This window comes from Copadichromis virginalis, linkage group LG18 (assembly GCF_057382275.1).
Source record: "Copadichromis virginalis isolate Kocher_CV1m ecotype Utaka linkage group LG18, C_Virginalis_male_GT1.1, whole genome shotgun sequence".
NCBI lineage: Eukaryota > Metazoa > Chordata > Actinopteri > Cichliformes > Cichlidae > Copadichromis > Copadichromis virginalis.
The window spans coordinates 5,831,282-5,852,364 of NC_140635.1; the positions used below are offsets into that span (position 1 = coordinate 5,831,282).

Genomic DNA, 21,083 nt, shown 5'->3' on the forward strand with positions numbered 1-21,083 from the left:
CAGATTTAGTCCAAAGCGCGTCCTGCACTCCTCTGTTGGGCCTGTACGCAAACTGCATTGGATCCAGCTGATATTCAATCTCTTCCATAATCACATTTCTGAGGATTTTTTCAAAGACTTTCATGACAACTCAGGTGAGGCAACAGGCCTGAAGTCATTCAGGACGTTTGGACGACTAGATTTAGGGACATGAACGACGACAGCTTCCTTCCAAAGCGAGGGCACATTTTGTATTTGAAAGGATTTATTGAAAATAAGCTGAAATTTAGGACTGAGCTCTTTAGCACAAGATTTAATTAGGCGGCACTAATGTTATCAGGGTCCTGGCTCTTGTTCACATTAACTGTATGAAAGGCCTTTTGGACATCGCTGAGTTCAGTGATGAAGTGTTGAGTAACTTTCAGTTTCTGTTTCAGTTCAGAAGAACTAAAACGAGCATCAAGCATATTCAAATCTCTGTCTGGCTTAAAACCGTCTACAATGATCTGACTGCTGCTCTGGGGATTTTGAAACCCTGATATGGTTTTCATACAAGTCCAGGCAGACCCAAAATCTTTTGCTGCAAATTTTCTTTCAAGAAGGTTTTTGTAGATCTGTTTTGCTTTCAAGAGCTCGATTTTCAAGTCTTTGGTGACTGCCTGAAAGTCAGTAACAGCCCCCTCTTTAAAAGCCTGTCTCTTTTTCCTTAAACAGGATTTGATGCATTTGGTGACCCATGGCTTATTGTTAGGGTACACTTTAGCACGCTTAAGGGGTATAATCATGTCTTTACAAAAACTGCATATGAGCTAACATCCACCAAAGCATCAAGACTGAATAAAAACTTCCCAATCTGTCAATTGAAAACATTCCTGCAAGGTAAGCACAGATTCTTCTGACCACATGATTGATTGATGATAACATAATTTTATCACCCCCCGAAAATTCATGTTCAAAGCTACATATCAGCCCGATATCACACAGAACTGTCACATGACATCAAACACAAGCTGTCAGCTCTGCAGAGTGGGCAATCATAATGAAGCAGTTCATTATAAGCTGCAGACTCAAGCTGCTCTTCATATATTTGTCCACCAGATGTCACCAAAGAGGACTGTGATGAAAGCTTCGAGTAATGAACCGTTTTTCATTACAAGCTTGGCCAACTGACTACAATCTACAATAAACTAATATGGCTTTTCAATCCTCTCTTCAATCACTTGGTACCACCAGGAACCTTTAAATGGGCACTCGAGCTGCCTGGAGACTGTTTTGTCGTGCACATCAGAGAAACCACAGGTAAGACAATCTTATCCAAAAGGTCAGTGTAACAGTATTGTTTTCCACCAGCTTAACCAAACTTCCCACACTAACTGGAATTTCTTTTCCCAGGCAAACATTAAACAGCAGCAGCTGGAAAACTGGAAAACCTAAAGCCAAATAATCAATAAGACATAACCAACTTTTGTATGAGTGAGTATTGATAAACTGAGCAGAATTAAACCTCAGTGAAACCACATAAGTTCTGGTAACTGGCACATATTTATGTTTAATATGTTGTTTTATATTTTGATCAGTTTCAGGTGTTTGTGCGACTGTGTTAACCATCAGTAAAACCACATATAAATCACACTTCTGTGTTTAACAATTACAACACTTGATGCTGTTTTTCTGATTCAGGATTATGTGTGTGATGAGTTGGCCACACAGTTCTTATCTTTCTGCTTCACACACACACAAAACTGCCGAGGTTGAAGCTTCAGTCTCTTTCTACCCCAGGTCTCACCACATTTCCAAAATGTAAACTCTGAGTCTCATAAGAAATGTGGTTCAAAAAGATGTGCTGATCTATGAATGCATCCTTACTGAAAGCTAAAGATGTCCAGCAGACAGAAACAGCAGCTGAATGAACAGTTATCATGAGCGAGTGTACAAACACTATCACAGGAAATAACAGAAATAAACTGTAGTTTCCATTTATACCTGTAGTATTTTTTCAGCTCCATGTCATCTTCCAATATGTCAAAATATGATTTCATTGTATCTTAAACAAATACAAACTTCTTTCTTCCCCCCAGAGAGCCAACAGTTTACTATCAGAACTGAGGCTGATCATTAACAGGGAGCAGCAGGTAACAAGGTCATCAGCAGTGGAGGAAAGTATGGAAGTAATACTCAGCTTCATATTTGAAGATACTCGAGTATCTTAGCTGCAGGTCTGGAACAATGGTTTTATTTCCTTTCCCATTAAACATCTCACACAGCCCCTCATCTGTGACCCTTAGCAAACCCACTGGATATCTACCTGCACATAAAGGAGATCAGATCAGTTCCATCTAGACCAGCTGTAACAGGAAAATGCTGCTTACACTTTGATGCATCACTTTCAGTTTGTCATATAAGACAATATATCAGATTGAGGCATTATTTTCCTGCAGTGAGTAAATCTACTTTGTACTTTACTCTTTTCTTTTAGGTAAAGGCTCTAAACAGTACTTGTACACTGTGGAAATCCCATAAGAACGTCTCCTGAACTCTGAAAAATAACAAAACAAAGACTAAAAGGAGGTCATGGGTGCTGATGATGATGCTGATGATGATGAGGAGTAGCATGCATTTAAAAAGTGACTGATGTCCTAGAATACAACAGAACAGTGTCTCTACAAACTTATGAAAACATGACAGTCTTGCATTAGTTTGTATTCTTATGATTTCAAAAAACGAGGGAAAAATCTCCCTGAAATGCACAATTCCTTTTTGTTATTTCTTAGTGTGTGACGTATTTTATTGGCTTTATGATTGCTGCAAACAGTTTCCTGATTCATAATGGAAATAGATTTTAGACACAGGAGGAACACGCAGTGATCAGCAGGAGCAGCTTGGAGTCCAGTCTTCTTCACACTGAGGAGGGACATATATGCAGGAACAGTTGTCATAACTGTTACAACCACCAGATGGCGAAAGAGTCCCACTGCACCTTTAAGCCATGAAGGATGTGTCTTGATGTTTGCTTGTGATAAATCTGCTTTATGTGAGTCTTTTTCAGAAAGTAACAGTAATATGTCTGATTATATGTCTTTAATCAGTAAAGTCTCGCTTTGCTAGAAATAAATCAATAATAAAATTGTAAACATGCAGCTGCATGTTAGAAGTCAAAGGGTCCTTAAGTCTTCTGTAAATTGACGGGGATCAAATGAAGGACACAAGTATCTGTTCTTACTCTAATAAATGCTGCTTTAATATCCAACAGACTATTTTCCTTCCTCATCAGCAGTAAACAGCTCGACTGCGTCTGTGCATTTGTGTCCTCCATACTTGTTTCCACAGACATCTCAGGCTTGATGCCACGATGCAGTGTAGAAACCTGACAACCCTCTGACTCATGTTCAAATGTTCAAGGACATTTCTCAGGATCATGTATGACCCCTTTTTGACATTTGGACTTTCATTAATAATATTTGTGTTTCTGAGTCATTTTTGTGGAGACTTCTGTCCAACGTAGTGTCCAAATGAAGCCTGAAGCTTTTCTTCACCCTCTTGTCAGATGGTCAGCAACAAAACTCTGTTCCAACCAATGTCTGATAAGAGATGAGACACAGCAGCTGAGCAAATGATCATTTCATGCTGAAGACGTCCTCAGACAGAATTAAATACATACATAAACACAGCCTGGTGCCAATAACACAGCTAATGACACTGCTGTATCACTGGCTTTACTGATTAAAGACCATATCTGAAGGAAATCTTTGAACACAACAGAAAGTGACCTTTTAAACCTGCGACACTGATGCTGCATTCAAGGACCATTAAAACATTTGAAAGGACTTAAGAACATCAAGAAAATGTGACTTGTTTCTCTGTAATGAAGCTGTTTTAGTGAAGAAAGTTGAAAGGTCACAGAGCGACTGCTGAATCTTCTGCTCTAAACATGAACTCTGAACTTTGTGATGCTTCAGGAGGAAAACTGCTTCAGTTATTCTCTCAGATTAGTTTCATATTTTCTGCATCAGATTTGAGTGAGATCCTGGAATGAAGACAGAAGAAAAGACTTTGTTCAAAGTTTGATTTATAGTCAAACCTTCCAGTTTATTCACACAATAAAACATCAACACAATATATGAATTCATTCATTAAAATCACAGTTTTTCCTCATTTGTTTGATGATTTTGACCAAAACAAACACAAACACACACACATGGTCTGCCATACTCATAAAGAGAAATGTCGACATTTTTCAAGACAAATATTCCAGAAACATTTAGAGGATAGAGAAGTTTACATTTTCATGTGGAGAAATATTTTAGTAAATGAAAATGATGATGAGCAGTGATAGCCTCCATAAACAGTCACAGGAAAGATCTCCTTTAAAAACTCAGAAACATCAAGAGAACAACTAGAAGATGTGGAGGTACCACCCATAATGTTTGACTGACAGCTGATCTCTGTGCAGAAATGATGGAGAGAAAATAAAATGAAACTAAAATACAGATTTAAACCCAAAATATGAAAGACGTCAGTCTATTTGAGCTTAATCAACTCAGCTGTGTCTCCATAATTATAGTAAAGCCAAAGTCCAGCATAGAGCGGCTGAGTGAATGTGGTCTGGACTCTGTGGAGGAGAGTCATGGTTTCAGAGACGCTGTAGAAGGACAAAATACCTGCTCTGTGATCCAGGTACACTCCTACTCTGGAGGAACGAGGACCTGAGACACGAGTTTGGATGTTGTTGTACCAAAATGTAAAACTGTTGTTGTAACACTTGTTAAGGTTCAAAATATTGGGGATGGAGACAAGAGAAAAAACCACAATAACAACACTGGTCCGGCCGGGTTGAGTCAAACGATGATTTAATGATCACACACGTGGGAGATGGACACTGATGCAGACAGCCTCAAAATCTCAAAATGGTGGAGCATTGCTCAAACTTTTATAACCTCTGGTGCCTCCACCTTATCATAAAAAGCCTAAACATTCACATGCTCTCTCTCACACAGCGCCTAAGCTACGACCTTGGCTCCCTGTTTATCTGCTCCTGCTGAAATGGGGCAGAAAACTCCAGCACACTCTGTTCTCTTCTACTCAGACAAATTAGACAATAACCTTCTGCGAACAGTATTTCTTATAACTCAGCAATATAATGCATCATAAAACAATATCATTCATTCACAACAAGTCAGCAATTTAATGTAATGCAAATCAGTTTAACTAATGCAATAGTTATCAGCTTCTTCTAATTCAGGAGAATAATGCAAACTAAAACTACATAATAATTCACAATCTTTAATTAGGGGTATAACATGGCATAAAATAATATCATAATTTTACAATTCCCCCTGATGAGGTCATTAGAATAATGACCTCACAAACACCCTGTAGCCCAGTGTGGCCGGGTTCATCTCTTCTCACTCCTGAGGTCCTTTGTCCCCCTGAGGGGCAAACCATATGTAAGATGACCTCTGTGTTTACGCAAGTCAGGTGCAAGAAAAACTAGGATTCCAACAGTAGCAGGTCCAGATGACAATGTCCTTGTCTCCCACAGCTTTATTTGGTGTTCCCTTATACCATTCAGACGTAGACTAGAACCTCTGTCCGAAGAGCTCATAACCTTTATTTTATTGCTGCAGCTACCAGTGTCGTCCAGATGGGTGATCCTCTGCTCTTAATTCTTCCGCCTTAGGGGTTAGACAACCCTTCAGTTGTAACACAGATCAGGGGATTATTCTGCTCCGATTTCAAACAACGATCTGTGTATTCTCCAGAAAAAGGAACAGGAAGGTGTCCCCTTTTTGCCCAAAAGCCTCTCGAACTTCGTTGGTCTGGTGTTCCCGGATTTCCGCCAACCCCTTCATGGTTATTGCTGTGTTTATGGGATCCATCCTTTTGTGGTGACTAGCTGGAGCCCAAACGCCATGAACCTTGGACCCAGTTGATGTCTCGGCAGTCACTGTGTCTGACTCTGCTACGGAGGATCCTTGCATCTCTGTGACCTCGTCTGGCGTCTGTTCCTTTCTCTGTAAGAGACAGAAAACCAAAACACCTCTCTTCCTAACCCTAATAATCTAATGTTATTATCTACTGACCTTCTAGTGATTCAGAATTGGTCTAAAATATTCAGAATGTCCCAGGGACTTATTCTAATCATATCTTATGTATGTGTAAGCAGTGTTTGCATTTAGCCCTCCGCACTCAAGGCATTTCTTACACTTTATCAGTCCGGACAGTCACGCCGAACGAAGCTTCTGACCTTCAAAAGGCCGAGTGCCAACTCGTTATAAGCACATTTGCAAGGTGTGTCTGAAAATTATTGAAACCCCTCTTTTTAACAAAAGACAAAAAATTAACAAATCTTCTAAACGCTATTCAGTTCATTTCAATGAGTAATGATTAAACATGAAAGTGATAGTTTATGCTTTTTCACTGATTCTCTAAAAGGTCCGTCTTCTCGGACCGCTATTAGCTTAAGCTTTACCATTCCTAAATTATTAAAGACACAAATGAAGTTATAAAATGTTCAAATAATCCTGGTTTGATGTTAAAGCTCAACCTTCCCCCCCTTTTTTGACACATTCCAATGTGTCAAATCAACGGAGCTAGAACATTAAAAAAAAAAGTTAGGCAGCTACAAAGTTTCCCAGACTCTTAAGGTGATCCGCGTGTAACGTTCTGACTCAGGTATTTAATATTTTAATAAATCTCGTTTAATTAACTGCCACTATTTAAACTAACCTTAAAGACATAATTTAAGAAAAGATCACAAAGAATAACATGATATCAGTGTTTTGTAAGCGCGTGCGGCCTTCTATGCTCGAAGCCTTTCCCCTCAATAGATCAGTCAGACATTCGCGCTGACTGTAGCTTTTAACCCTTATTAACTTGAGCACAACTCTACAATGAGCAACAAGTTGCAATATGTATAAAAATGATCATGGTTACACCTGCAATGAAAAATTATATCATTATCCTAACACCTGTAAATGGAAGATTCATCAGAAGTTATAACAATCACAGGAACACAGATGTTAGTATAAGGTCAAAAGCTTCAATAAATGATCATCGATGCAATGCTTGTTGCATGATTCTCATACAATAATAATGCTGACATTGAAAATAACAGTATAACACCCCCTTTTGTCCCGTTTCACTTGACACCTAAACGTTTATAAATGCCTCTCTAATTCTTGATTTTATTTCCCCCTTTTCTCCCCTTACTGACCACAGCAGGGGGATCTTAGTTTTGAATCAGCCATGAATCCAGCTCACCTGATTCATCAGTGAGCTCCACCATCACTGGCGTCTGACAGGGTGGCGCTGCATACTCTTCCTTTAATATCACTATTTTCAACCTGTTAATGAGAGTGTTTTAACCTGAAGTCGACTACGTCCACAACAAGTCAATACAGCTGTAAATGTGGCCAATTATCAATCTATTACCAATCAATAACAACAGATAACTTCTATTTTATGCATGCTTTTAATCAACCACTCACCCAGAGGATCTCCAATCCCAGGAAATGCCTTCTCCTCCTTTAATGAGTCTGTCCTCCTTCCATGCCCTGGTAACTGGTCCATCCAGAGCCATATGATCTCAAATATACATACAACAAGCCAAACCACACCTTGGTCACACCAACCCCTTTCCACCCCCAAGATGTCCAATGCCATCCTAGTATGGACTGTCAAAAGTGGCTTTAACGCTGACTGTTCTGACAATCCATTTTATAACGTTCCTGGTCAGATTTGCCAATCTCTGCACCAGAGTTTTAAACGTTTCGCCATTTTCATTAGGTTTTATCTTTTATTTAGTTTCGACTCCAGATTTTCAATTTTTTGCCAGTTGTAATTACTTTTTACCAATTCTTTGCTAGTTTAGTCTAGTTTTTATTTTCTGAAAATCCTTAGTTTCAATTTAGTTTTATTTGTGTTTTGCAAAAGTTAAGTGTAACAAAATCTCAGTTGCATCATATCAGTCATGCTCTTCTAATTATCCTTGGGTGTTGAGACTAATAACTATTAACTCTTGCCGCACCGAGTGTTCCTAATTTTGGTTAAAGTTAATTGATAACCTTTTGAAGGCGATTGTTTCACACCTTTATTTAGATGTCCCAGTCCTGTTATCTCGGGATACATCACGCTGCCTTATCTGGGGTTAGCTATTTTCTTGGGATGCGAGTTAAGTGGGTGAGCTCTTCAAAGAGGGGGAGTGTGCTCCCCCTGATGAGGTCTTCTAGGTAAGCTAGGTTAACCTTCTTGTGTGAGCTTTTCAAGTGCACTTTTAAAGTTTGTGGGATTTTTTTTGTTTTATAAATGTCCCTCAAGACCCCCTGATGACCCAGTAATTCATTTTTGCGCACTGTAGTACACATTTAGTTTTTTGCTTGTAGCTCTCATACTCTACTTGCCACTCCTCTAAGTCCTGATGTTTCTTAGAGAGGACAACAGAACCTTTAAAATTATATCCCATGTGTGGGGGTGTGGCCTTGCCAATTGTTTTTCCCACCTTTTCAAAATGGCTGGCGTGCCCACAAGCACATTTTATGGAAGAAAGAAAGGTAAGCTTGATATTTACAATTAAAATGTTTTGTTAAACTCAGATTCTTATTTTATTCAAAAAATAAACATCTGGTAAATAATTTCAGGGGTCTTTAAGAATTAGGCTCATTTACTTTCACAGGGAACATGACTAATTTATTAATGTGTGCTCTACACATTGGGACTTTATATTTATATTTATTTCACTTTTTCCTAATACCCAACTTTTGACAAAGGCGGAGAGAATTCTTAACACAATTTATTAAGGGAGATTCAAACATAGATTTTTCAAAATATGAGAGGGTCAGGACCCACTAAAAGCCACAGAGAAGATTATCGAGATGCAGTGGCAGATGTAATAGAGAAAGACACAGGGCCACCTGAAATCTGTCGTCCTATCTGGTGCAAAACCAACATGTAGTAGAATCTGGAATTTTGATTTTGAGTTAAAAATAAAATATGGGTAAAATGCAGAAATATTTTCCAGTAAAGTAAAATAAAAAAAAAAAAAAAAAAAATAAGTGTCGCAATTATAGTTGAATCCATAACACCTAATTGTTCCTACGAGATCACGTCGTTGCTGAGAGTTATCAGTGATCTCAATGTGTGAAAAGAACTCACAGTATCTGGGGTTTAAGCTCCTCTTGGCTGAGAAACCTGGGACAAACATGTAAACAAGACCTGAATAATACCAGTAATGAAGACTTCTCTCCAAAGATCAATAAAAGGAAGCCCCAATCTGATGAGAGTCTAGCAAAATATGGTTCACTCCACTTGCCTGAAATGGTTAGCAGTCCAAGGCATTTCAGTTGTAGAATGATTGGGTACAACAATGAAACAGATGTGAGATGAGGGAAGTGCCAAATGTTCCTTTGTGTCTCCAAATAAAATCAGTACTTCCTCAGATATCCTAAATAAATTGACTTTTGTGAAATAGACAGTTCAGTGCCATCACTTATTCCTAAACCAATAGTTTACAGCTAGTGAAGTGTCAGTGACTTCTGGGTTGGTCCCTGATCTTCATCTTATGAGATTGTTATTTTAATAACACTTGATTCATTTAAAAGAAAAAAGAAAAAAGAAAAAACGAAAATATTTACTCCCAGTTTTTTCTTATTCACTGGGTCTCAGGAGGACATTACGTCCCTCTCCACTACAAGACTCTTGTTATGTCTACAAAACAGTCATATTAAAATCATCCTCAATTCTATTCTGGCGCTGTCTCCCGACTTTTCCTGACCTGATTCTGCGCGTGAACGGAGCAGCAACACAGACGACTCGACTAACGTACTACCTTAATTTCACTACAGCAGGGCACGCACACATCAATGCAACCAAACACATTTTGCTACAAATCCAGTTAATTTTAGTTAGTTTTGTGAACATTCAGTACAGTTTTAGTTAGTATTTCTTTTTATTTTATTTTATTGCCGTTAACGCAAATTTTTCCACTTCTACTTTTCGTTATTTCATTTGTTGTCTTTAATAATAATAATCTCCTCTGCACCCTTGAATAAACACCATTAACATGATCAACCTTTTGCTGCTTGTTACTTCACCATCTTATTGAATCAAATACTTCATGCTTATGTGGTTTACGACATTATATTTATCTAAATCTCCACTTTGTGTCTAAATGTTTGAAGAATTTTTGAGGGTCAAATTTTGAGAATTTGACCATAGTGAAAGTTATGGCATTATCACCCCCTTTGGGGATTACCTGTTTCCAGTTTTGATGATATTCCTCCCCGTTCTTTATTTTTTTCAAGTACCCCTCTTCGGTGGCGAGAAACTGTTGGTGTGATCAAGCGGGTGCTGTAAAAACAAAAGCTCAGGACAGAACAGTCACCAGTCATGTACTTCATTCAAAATTAACAAATATTAAGCTTCATATTGATCCTCTGAGTGTAATGGTACATTTTAATTTGCACTTCTAAAAACAATATTTTCTTTATTTTACTCTTGTTCTTGTGCAGCACCACCCCTCAGCACATGCCCCTGTTATTTTATCTTACTTTTAAATTGTTGACTACTTCAAGAGAGCGCCCAAAAGACGGGGACCAGTGTTTATCATTACATATCTCCATTTTGAGTGTGGCTGTCTATCATTCCCCTCTTATTCATAAACCTCGGTGGAGGGTTTTTTGTTTGTTTGTTTTTTTTTTTTCTAAAATTAATTGACTCTCTATAGTGACCCACTATGGTTAATAATAACATGCTCAGTCATGAGTGGGATCAAACCTTTTCTTCACTTTAGCATTTAATATTCCCAACAATATAATGTAATACCTTAATTAAAACACAGCTACTAAAACACAATTTCCTTAATGCAAACATCAGTAGCTCAAAATTAGCAACCAAAGGGTTCAGTCTGCAGTTCACACTGCTGTGAAGCTACAGCTCTTTAGTCTCTGTCATTCTTCTGTCCTTGCAGACAAAACAAAGCAAAACAAAACATCCACCCTTCTTTTACAGGCTGGGTGAATTGTCTGTGGACATTCAATAATCCTAAAGTCAGCACCGTTTTTGTCTCAGTATCAAGTCAGTTAAACTTTTAGTCGTCAGTCCATGACTTTTAGTCGTCAGTCATATGCATACATCCACACACATTCATACCAAAAGTTGCTGATAATGGAGTCTCACGCGCAGCCTATTCGAGGCTCCATCACCAGCAAGATGACGTCATCATTTTAAAGGAAACAGCTCCTTGTTTGTTTTTCCTTCTTTGGACTGGATTGACTCGCTGCAATCCTTTTAGGCTTCAGGATCAGTGTCCCATATAAGTCAATTTTCTCCCAAGCCCATTATAATCATGGAGAAAAAATACTTTGCGACCGTTTTCAATAAGAATATTTTATAGCGCTTTAAAGTTCACTCTCTCAGGCCTGGATTAAAGAGCTGATTTGTTAAATCAGGAACTCACAAAATACCAAAATATCACCACCGGTGGATCACACCTCTCAGATGTTCTTATCTCAGTGCACTGTAACAAAAGCAAAAACAAACGTAAACAATAAAACACTCATATAATAACAGATACTGGGGCCCATTGCAAACATGTCCAAAGTTCAAACCATCTTTCTCTCTCTTAGAGAAAGAGAACAATCCAAACCTCACTGATAGAATCAACCTAGTGTCAAACAAAACCCAAAGATCAACCAAAACTCCTTTTTGCACCAACAAAACATGTTGGATTTACTTGACTCAATAGTGGACACTAGTTACACACCAACTCTTTACTTTGGCAAAAACGTAAACAACTAAGTTGAATCAACACAACCTTTTCATAATCTCTTCGAAATAAAACTCACACCATTCATTCATCATTTTCGCTCTGTACCACTGCTCCTTGTTATACTGTGTGAGGCACAGTAAACAATTCAGTGGAGGCTTTGAGCCATAAACAGACATCACGCACAGACATTGTTTTCATTATCAAAGTGCTTCAGACCATGTCCTCTAAATCTACACAAATGCCCTCTGCGTGGCATGAAATACATTTAAGCAATAAATAATCAATCAGTTCTTGCTGTTGTAACCAACTCCGTATTTGGATGTTTGTGTGCAGCATTTGTTAGTAAAGCATTCTTCATTGCATCAGCGTGTGTGTGTGTGGATCACTTCTCAGTTCATTGAATCAACATTTTAATTTGTGTGTGTGTGTGTGTCATTTCTCCCTCAATCAACGAGTGCATATGTTCATATGTATGTTTCTTTTCACTCTGAGTCGGTGCATGTAGATGTGTGTGTTTGTGTGGGTGTTTGTGTTCATCACTTTCCTGTTGTAGTGTTCTGGGTAAACCACGGCCTGAAGCGTGCCCTGGGTCCTGCCCTCCTCCTTTTCAGTCTGTTTGCATCCATTGGTGCTGCTGCTCAGAGTTCTGTCCATACTGGTTCTGGCCCCAATTGAGGCAGTCCTTTTCTCCAGTGTCCAGCATCTTCTCCTTTTTTCGCTCCTCCTTAACTTGACCCTTTTGCTTCGGTCTTCCTTCAGGGTTTTGATACGCAGCTCAATTGTCTGGATGTCCGTTTGTTGCTTGCAGAAGTGCGACTGCTGTCCGTTTGTTTGCAGGTGGAACGGCTGACATCCAGAAGGTGTATAGGAGAGTCTGCAGCTTCCACCTCCCCAGTGGAAGACCTCAATCTTTGTTCTGTTAGTTTTACACAGGCCTCAAGGCTCTCTGGGATCCCTTCTTGCACTCTCAAGCCCACGGCTGAGGTCGTAGTCGTGGTCCCATTCCACGGGAATGGAGTCCATGGTTGTTTGGGTGTCTCGGCCCGAGCGTTCAGTCCAGAGCTGGGCAGCCCAGGACGCTGAGCGATCGGAGGACGGCAGAGGCGACAGGAAGCCATCCCCCTAACGTTCGCTCCATAGCAGACCGGACAAATCACACTGCTCATCTAGCTCCAGGATGCTCCGGCCTGATTTCAAGTCCGGTGTCTAGGACTCCAAGCCTGATGGGTTCGATTTTCAGCTAGCTCCTCCTGGGCCATGCTCAGTTTCTGCTCTGATGCCTCGAGGTCTTATTGAGGGCAGAAACCTCAGAGTCTTTTCCGTAGAAATCAGATTTAAGTCCATTGATGTTTTCCTTGCTTTGCTCCACGGCCTTTTGCGGCTCTGCTGTTCGGCTCTTCTCAGAGGTCAGCTCCTGGCCGAGCCCCGACACCTGTGCCTTCAGCTTATTTTCTCCTGGTGTTTTGTCCATTCTGAGGTGACCTCAGTTACTCCTCCTGTCCCTGGCACGCCCTTTTTGCTGCCCGATGGTCATTGTTGGTCCGTCACTGTCCTGCACAGTTTTAATGCAGAGTGGTTAAGGTCAGCATGGTTTTGCTCGGCCTCACTTTTCATCTGGGCTTGATGGGCGTCTCGTCACAGCTCTGTCAGCTGAAGCTGTCTTTTTCCATATGGCAAGAATGTAAAGAGTGTGTGAGAGGGGTGTGTCCAATCAGGCACAATGCTGGTGGCTTTGCGAGTGCCTCGTTTTCCAAATCCAGATGTTTCTTTGTCACGTACACAGCAACAGAGAGAACAGTCTATTGTTGGGATGGCTGAGGTCTTTCACGATCTTCCTGGCCTTGGTCCAGCACCGCCTGCTGTAGATTGAGTGCAGGTCAGGGTGCTCGGAGCGGATGGTGCGCTCAGCTGATTGCACAACCCTCTGTAGTGCTTGTCTGTCCGGCATGGTGCTGTTCCCGAACCAGACAGTGATATAGCTGCTCAGGATGCTCTCAATAGTTCCTTTATATAAGGTGGTCAGAATCGGTGGTGGGAGCCGGGCCTTTCTCAATCTTCTCAGAAAGAAAAGACGCTGACAGAAATCTCCCCGTGTAGTGAAACGGGCCTTGGATTACCGCTCTCCGTCTCTGCTGCATGAGATCATTTTCCTGCAGCACTGTTGACATTTTCAAGTTGTTGTTGCGGGTTCAGCTGCTTTAGCATTTAGTCAGGGTCACATCCAAGATGGTAGAGGAGAGAGCAAAGATGGTAGAGGGGAGAGCAGGAGTCCAGGGTCAGCCTCGGCTTTTCCGGGCCGACAAAGCAGCCTGTAATCAAGCATAAAGAGAAAAAACAAAACAAAACAAAAACAAAAACAAACGAACAGGAAAATCATGTTGTATTGGCTGTGTTACTCAGAGAGGGGAAAAACAACGGGACCAGGCCCTGTGTCAGCCTTCTCTCCCCCTTTTTTTGTTTTTTCTCACCATATAATCCACTCATGACCCACCAAGCTGACAGGACAACACAGGTACATGTTAAAATTCTTAAGATCATGTTTAAAGCACAAAAATGGAATTTTCTTTCATTTAGTAATCACTTGTATTAATCAATCAGAAGAAAACATGTCACAGTTTGACTTTTATTAACCACTAAATTTGTCGTGTTATCACTGGTTGTGATTTTTTTTTTTTTTTGAAGTTAAGTTGTTGTCCTGCAACCCAGAGGGTTTATTTGTTAGTAGTGGATAAACTTTATTGTGTAACGGCGGATGTATGTTAAGTTTCACTGCTTTAAACTTGCTGGAAAATCTTCACGTGTTCATGGGTGTAAGCTGTTTCTTCATTGCGTGTATGTGCGTTTGTAGGTGGGCTAATTTAACGTTTTTTCTCAAACGAGGCATTTCTCTAGCACGTGCCTCTCTCTCACATTTCTCTGCTTGTGTGTGTTTTTGTTTCACCTTCTTGTTGTGATGCTCCAGGCGCCTTCCCAACCTCCACAAGTCTGTTGGCCGCAATTTTATGTGTAAAACTTCTCTTAATTTCTCCTTTAATTCTCTGCTAGCTGCTGTCTTTTCCACAGCTGCTGATTCTTGCTGATTTTGTGTCCATTACTATAATTTTGCTTCGGCCGCCGTGCTTGTGGGGGCAGTTGGTCCAGCCCCATAGCCACCTGTATCAACACACTGAGAGATTTATTTAATATCATTTTCATCACTGTTAAATAGACTAGCAGGCAAGACGCCCACCTTTGCACTGCAGACTACATGCCAGTCTCCCAACACACTCCTCTCTGAGTTTCCGCTTTAAACTCCAACATCATTCACACCCTAGTCATTCAACACCTTATTTGTAGTATCATAATCAGCAAAATCAGCGTTTTAATTACAGGCATGTATCATTGTTTGCAAATCAAAATTATAAAACTCAAAAACACGCTAAACAGGAAGCAAAGTCCTCTGTGCGCGTCACAGCTCATTTGCATGTTCACACACCGTCTAAAAATAGCTCGCAGTGCTGCAGCTGCACGTCACACAGAGTCTCACACAAAGCTCAGACAAAACTCTTTTATTTTATATTACAAAGACGTCTTATATTTACAATCACTGACAGGCCTGACAGATTCAGCACCTAACAAATTTCGACAAATTTAAAATAACGGGTCTCACCGAAGAAAGTCCAACTTTTTTGTAGTCAATCAAACAGTATCTGTTACTTCTGGGAACAGTTTCTGACCTAACTTCTAAATCCCTAACTCAATTTAACTTTGTCCAAACAAGCACATGACACCGTTTTAAACGGTGAGGAGATTCTAACTCCTAGCTTATTTCGGGATGCCCTGTACCCCACAGTTAAAGCCAAACTGAACTACCCCTGTTCGCCGACAGGTCAAGACCGTGCGTCCACGGCCAGGAGGGGGCGTAACCCCCGGGCTATGTGCTTCTTAGCAGACTTCTGGGCTGCCGTCCTATAATAATTTTCACCTAACCGATTTTGAGAAATTTTACCATAACGGGTCTCACCGAAGAAAGATAACTTTTTTACGACCAATTAAACAGTCTCTGTTACTTCTGGGAACAGTTTCTGACCTAATTTGTAAAACTATTAAACAGTCTCTGTTACTTCTGGGAACAGTTTCTGACCTAATTTGTAAAACTATTAACCAGTCTCTGTTACTTCTGGGAACAGTTTCTGTCCTAATTTCCCTACCAAACTACCTGAGCCTTCAGCTCAATATCCAGGGACTCAAACCCAACATTCTCTGTTACTTCTGGGAACAGTTTCATATTTCTTCAACTTCATTAAATACTCTTAAGCAACTTTAACTGCATACCACACGGTGATTCTCATCAAAATCAAAACAGACACTCTACCAGTAATTTCAGTGAGTAGACTTTAATTTAGTCATATCCAATTTGGCACATTTTGGAAATAATTCAACAGGTAGTGCCTTACCTTTAGATAAGCCGGCTTTTGTCCACTCACATCAGACCACTGGCTCGTGCCTGTCCGTTCGACAACCTCGGACCGTCCAAACTTTTAAATTCCACCCCAATACCACAGGACGAGCCCCCAAAATGTTAAGGTTCAAAATATTGGGGATGGAGACAAGAGAAAAAACCACAATAACAACACTGGTCCGGCTGGGTTGAGTCAAACGATGATTTAATGATCACACACGTGGGAGATGGACACTGATGCAGACAGCCTCAAAATCTCAAAATGGTGGAGCATTGCTCAAACTTTTATAGCCTCTGGTGCCTCCACCTTATCATAAAAAGCCTAAACATTCACATGCTCTCTCTCACACAGCGCCTAAGCTACGACCTTGGCTCCCTGTTTTATCTGCTCCTGCTGAAATGGGGCAGAAAACTCCAGTATATTCTGTTCTCTTCTACTCAGACAAATTAGATTTCTTATAACTCAGCAGTATAATGCATCATAAAACAATATCATTCATTCACAACAAGTCAGCAATTTAATGTAATGCAAATCAGTTTAACTAATGCAATAGTTATCAGCTTCTTCTAATTCAGGAGAATAATGCAAACTAAAACTACATAATAATTCACAATCTTTAATTAGGGGTCTAACATGGCATAAAATAATATCATAATTTTACAGCAGTTTAAAGCTAAAATTCATCGGGATAAGCTGACTTTTATCAAGGAAAGGGGAATTTGTTTTGGTTGTTTAAAAGTTGGTCACATAAGCAAAGACTGTAGGAGTCATTTGAGACACAGCAGCTGAGCAAATGATCATTTCATGCTGAAGACATCCTCAGACAGAATTAAACACATACATAAACACAGCCTGGTGCCAATAACACAGCTAATGACACTGCTGTATCACTGGCTTTACTGATTAAAGACCATATCTGAAGGAAATCTTTGAACACAACAGAAAGTGACCTTTTAAACCTGCGACACTGATGCTGCATTCAAGGACCATTAAAAACATCTGAAAGGACTTAAGAACATGAAGAAAATGTGACTTGTTTCTCTGTAATGAAGCTGTTTTAGTGAAGAAAGTTGAAAGGTCACAGAGCGACTGCTGAATCTTCTGCTCTAAACATGAACTCTGAACTTTGTGATGCTTCAGGAGGAAAACTGCTTCAGTTATTCTCTCAGATTAGTTTCATATTTTCTGCATCAGATTTGAGTGAGATCCTGGAATGAAGACAGAAGAAAAGACTTTGTTCAAAGTTTGATTTATAGTCAAACCTTCCAGTTTATTCACACAATAAAACATCAACACAATATATGAATTCATTCATTAAAATCACAGTTTTTCCTCATTTTTTTGATGATTTTGACAAAAACAAACAAACACACACACATGGTCTGCCATACTCATAAAGAGAAATGTCGACATTTTTCAATACAAATATTCCAGAAACATTTAGAGGATAGAGAAGTTTACATTTTCATGTGGAGAAATATTTTAGTAAATCAAAAATGATGATGAGCAGTGATAGCCTCCATAAACAGTCACAGGAAAGATCTCCTTTAAAAACTCAGAAACATCAAGAGAACAACTAGAAAATGTGGAGGTACCACCCATAATGTTTGACTGACAGCTGATCTCTGTGCAGAAATGATGGAGAGAAAATAAAATGAAACTAAAATACAGATTTAAACCCACAATATGAAAGACTTCAGTCTATTTGAGCTTAATCAACTCAGCAGTGGCTCCACAATCATCATCATAATCGTAGTAAACCAACAGTCCAGCATAGAGCGGCTGAGTGAATGTGGTCTGGACTCTGTGGAGGAGAGTCATGGTTTCAGAGACGCTGTAGAAGGACAAAATACCTGCTCTGTGATCCAGGTACACTCCTACTCTGGAGGAACGAGGACCTGAGACAGGAGTTTGGATGTTGTTGTACCAAAATGTATAACTGTTGTTGTCACAATGTAATGACCAAGATTTGTCATTACGTCCGAATAAGCATTCATACCCACTCCCTGCTCTGCTGATATTCTTGTATGCGACTGCTACATAAGCTCCTCCCCCTCTCCACTCCACCTCCCAGTAACAACGTCCAGTCAGACTCTCTCTACTCAGGACCTGCCGCCATCCAGTGAATCTGTCTGGATGATCAGAATAAGACTGTTGTTGATTCACTGCTTGCACTTTTCTGTTCCCCTCTGATAATAACAGCAATGTGTTTGCTGTGTTTGGATCCAGTGTGATTTCACATGAATATTTTAAGAATTCAGCTCTGGTCTTTGGCTCTGCCGGTGGATCTGACAGTAAAACATCCACTTCAGTGACTGTCAGTGAGATGTTTGTCCGTTCCTCTCTCAGAATGTCCTGTAGTTTATCTCTGACCTCTGACACAGCTGCTGTCACATCCTCAAAGTAGCTCAGAGGACGGATATTGATGCTGGATGAGTCTGTAGACTCACTGAGTGCTGACAGTGAGGGGTAGTTGTGTAGAAACTGGATGTGATCCTCTGTGTGTGAGAGCTGCTTCAGCTCAGCATCTTTCCTCTTCAGCTCAGTGATCTCCTGCTCCAGCTTCTCCTGAAGCTCTTTGACTCGACTCACTTCAGTTTCCTGCTGGGATCTGATCTGCTGCTTCACATCAGAGCTTCTTTTCTGGATGAGATGGATCAGCTCAGTGAAGATCTTCTCACTGTGCTCCACTGTTTGATCAGCAGACTGATTGATGGCCTCCACCTCCTGTTGAAGCAGCTTCACATCTTTCTCTCTGTCCTGGATTCTCTGCTGGATGTTTTGTCGACTCACCTCCAGCTCTCTCTGCCTCTCAGTCCTTTCTGCTGCAGCTGAGACTGTGTCGTGGCCTTTATGTTCATCCACAGAGCAGAGATAACAGATACTCTGCTGATCAGTACGGCAGAACATCTTCATCACCTCATCATGACGAGAGCAGATGTTCTCCTGGAGCTTCTTGGAGGGCTCCACCAGCTTGTGTTTCTTTAACTGAGCAACATCATAATGAGGCTGAAGGTGTTTCTCACAGTAAGAGACCAAACACACAAAACAGGACTTGAAGGCTTTCATTTTTCTTCCAGTGCAGACATCACAGGCCACATCTTCAGGTCCAGCATAGCAGTGATCAGCAGGAGCAGCTTGGAGTCCAGTCTTCTTCAGCTCCTCCACTAAATCTGCTAACATGGTGTTTTTCACCAGGACAGGCCTCGCTGTGAAAGTCTGTCTGCACTGAGGGCAGCTGTAGATTTTCTTCTCTTCCTCTTCATCCCAGAAGCTTTTAATACAGTTCATGCAGTAGCTGTGTCCACAGGGAATAGTCACTGGATCCTTCAGTAGATCCAAACAGACTGAACAGCAGAATTTTGTTTGATCCATTTGATTCATGTGCTGTGCCGTTTCACCGTCTCTCAGTGACTGTCAGACAGTTTCACTTCCTCTGAACAGAAACAACCTCTGTGCTCTGAAGGGAAACAGATCTCTGCTCTTGTTCACCTCCTACAGGAAATGAGGCTCACCAGCAACTGCATTTACACCATGTTGTTTAGACCCATCCTGATACAGACACATCTGTGAAGGGAGGCACTAAAGAAATATTCTTACAGAGCGACCAAGAGCCAATCACATGATGCAGGGTGTGGTATGTTTGGTTACAACATGCAGTAACAAGTCTGACCCAGGCAAACTGGTTTAGCTGGTTTAAACTGTTAAAATTAGTTTCAACTGGGTCAGCCCAGTTTAACTTTTCTTGAGTTATGACAGTCAACACTCAGCGAGTTCATTTTATATTTCAAAAAGTTCAGAAAAGTTTAGGATGCTGTGATGAATAAAAATAAATGACACTTTATATTTTGACATTTTCTAATCTTAGTTCATTCTCACACTTACAGAATGATGCATGGGAACAACTGACTCCACTAAATCAAACCTATGTTCAAATGAGATTATGATCATTAAATAGTAACAAATATTTAAATTTAGCAACAACAAATGCAGATCGGTCCACAGTGTTTACAAAAACAAACAAACAAACATTATTTTGTAGTTTTTCCTGTGTACACAGTCACAGTGGAGTTTAAAAGAAAACATCAAGATGTGCTTGAAATGAAAACTTTGAAGTTTAATTCAAAGGTTTTAGTAAAATTTTTGCATGAACTGTTTAGTAATTTTTGTTTTTTACAAAGTGTCCATGTCAGTAATTCATTTGGATGTATTTTGGTCTTAAACTGATCCAGTAACTGTAACTTTGCCTCACCTACTTAACCGAGTATTTTATTAAATACCAGTATTTTTTATTTAGGTTTGGGAAAAATACTTAAGAGTACACACTCCAGGACCGTTAAAATGAAGGTGGTGAGGAGATGTGCTGGATTCATCCCTGGCCAAAGGTATCATTCTTAATTCAGACTACTGGACGAGCTCCATCAGCCTTTTGTGAGGTCTGTTTAAAGTGGACTCAAAAAAATTGACAGCAGCTTCCTGCAGTGGACTGTATGCACAGAAACACATGGTCATATATGCAGCTGTAGCAAGCTTGCAGTCATTTTAAACAGACTTGTTACTCTAATGTCTGTCTCTGTTAGTGCTGCGACAGACTGGTGACCTGTCCAGGTGTACTCTACCTATAATTACTGGGACAGGCCCTAGTCCCCACCCACCCACCAACCCTCCCACTGTGACCCTGAATTAAATATAAAGAAGAAAATGGATCGATAGGCTGACTTTTTTTTTTAAATTGTTCAAGAAATCTGAGCTGTTGCTTTGTCCTTTGATTTTGTGGTATTAATATTAGAGCAACCTTTCTCACAGAATTCCTACAATAAGCCATGTTACCTGAGATTATTCCTGTATTTACCTGAAGGCCCTGACAAATGTGCTGTGTACATGAAGGATGGGAATCA

At 40.2% G+C, this 21,083-nt stretch overlaps 1 protein-coding gene across 1 annotated transcript; it reads right to left on the reverse strand.

Moving 5' to 3' along the window:
* Positions 1-17,706: 17,706 nt before the first annotated feature.
* On the reverse strand, positions 17,707-19,594 carry LOC146687089 (tripartite motif-containing protein 16-like). Its single transcript, XM_085438119.1, has one exon. The coding sequence runs from the start codon at positions 19,567-19,569 to the stop codon at positions 17,887-17,889; it is 1,683 nt and encodes a 560-aa protein (XP_085294245.1). The 5' UTR covers positions 19,570-19,594; the 3' UTR covers positions 17,707-17,886.
* Between the last annotated feature and the right edge of the window lie 1,489 nt (positions 19,595-21,083).

Coding starts and splice junctions, on each gene's coding strand:
- LOC146687089 (XM_085438119.1), bottom strand. CDS start 19,569: ATGAATCAAATGGATCAAACAAAATTCTGCTGTTCAGTCTGTTTGGAT.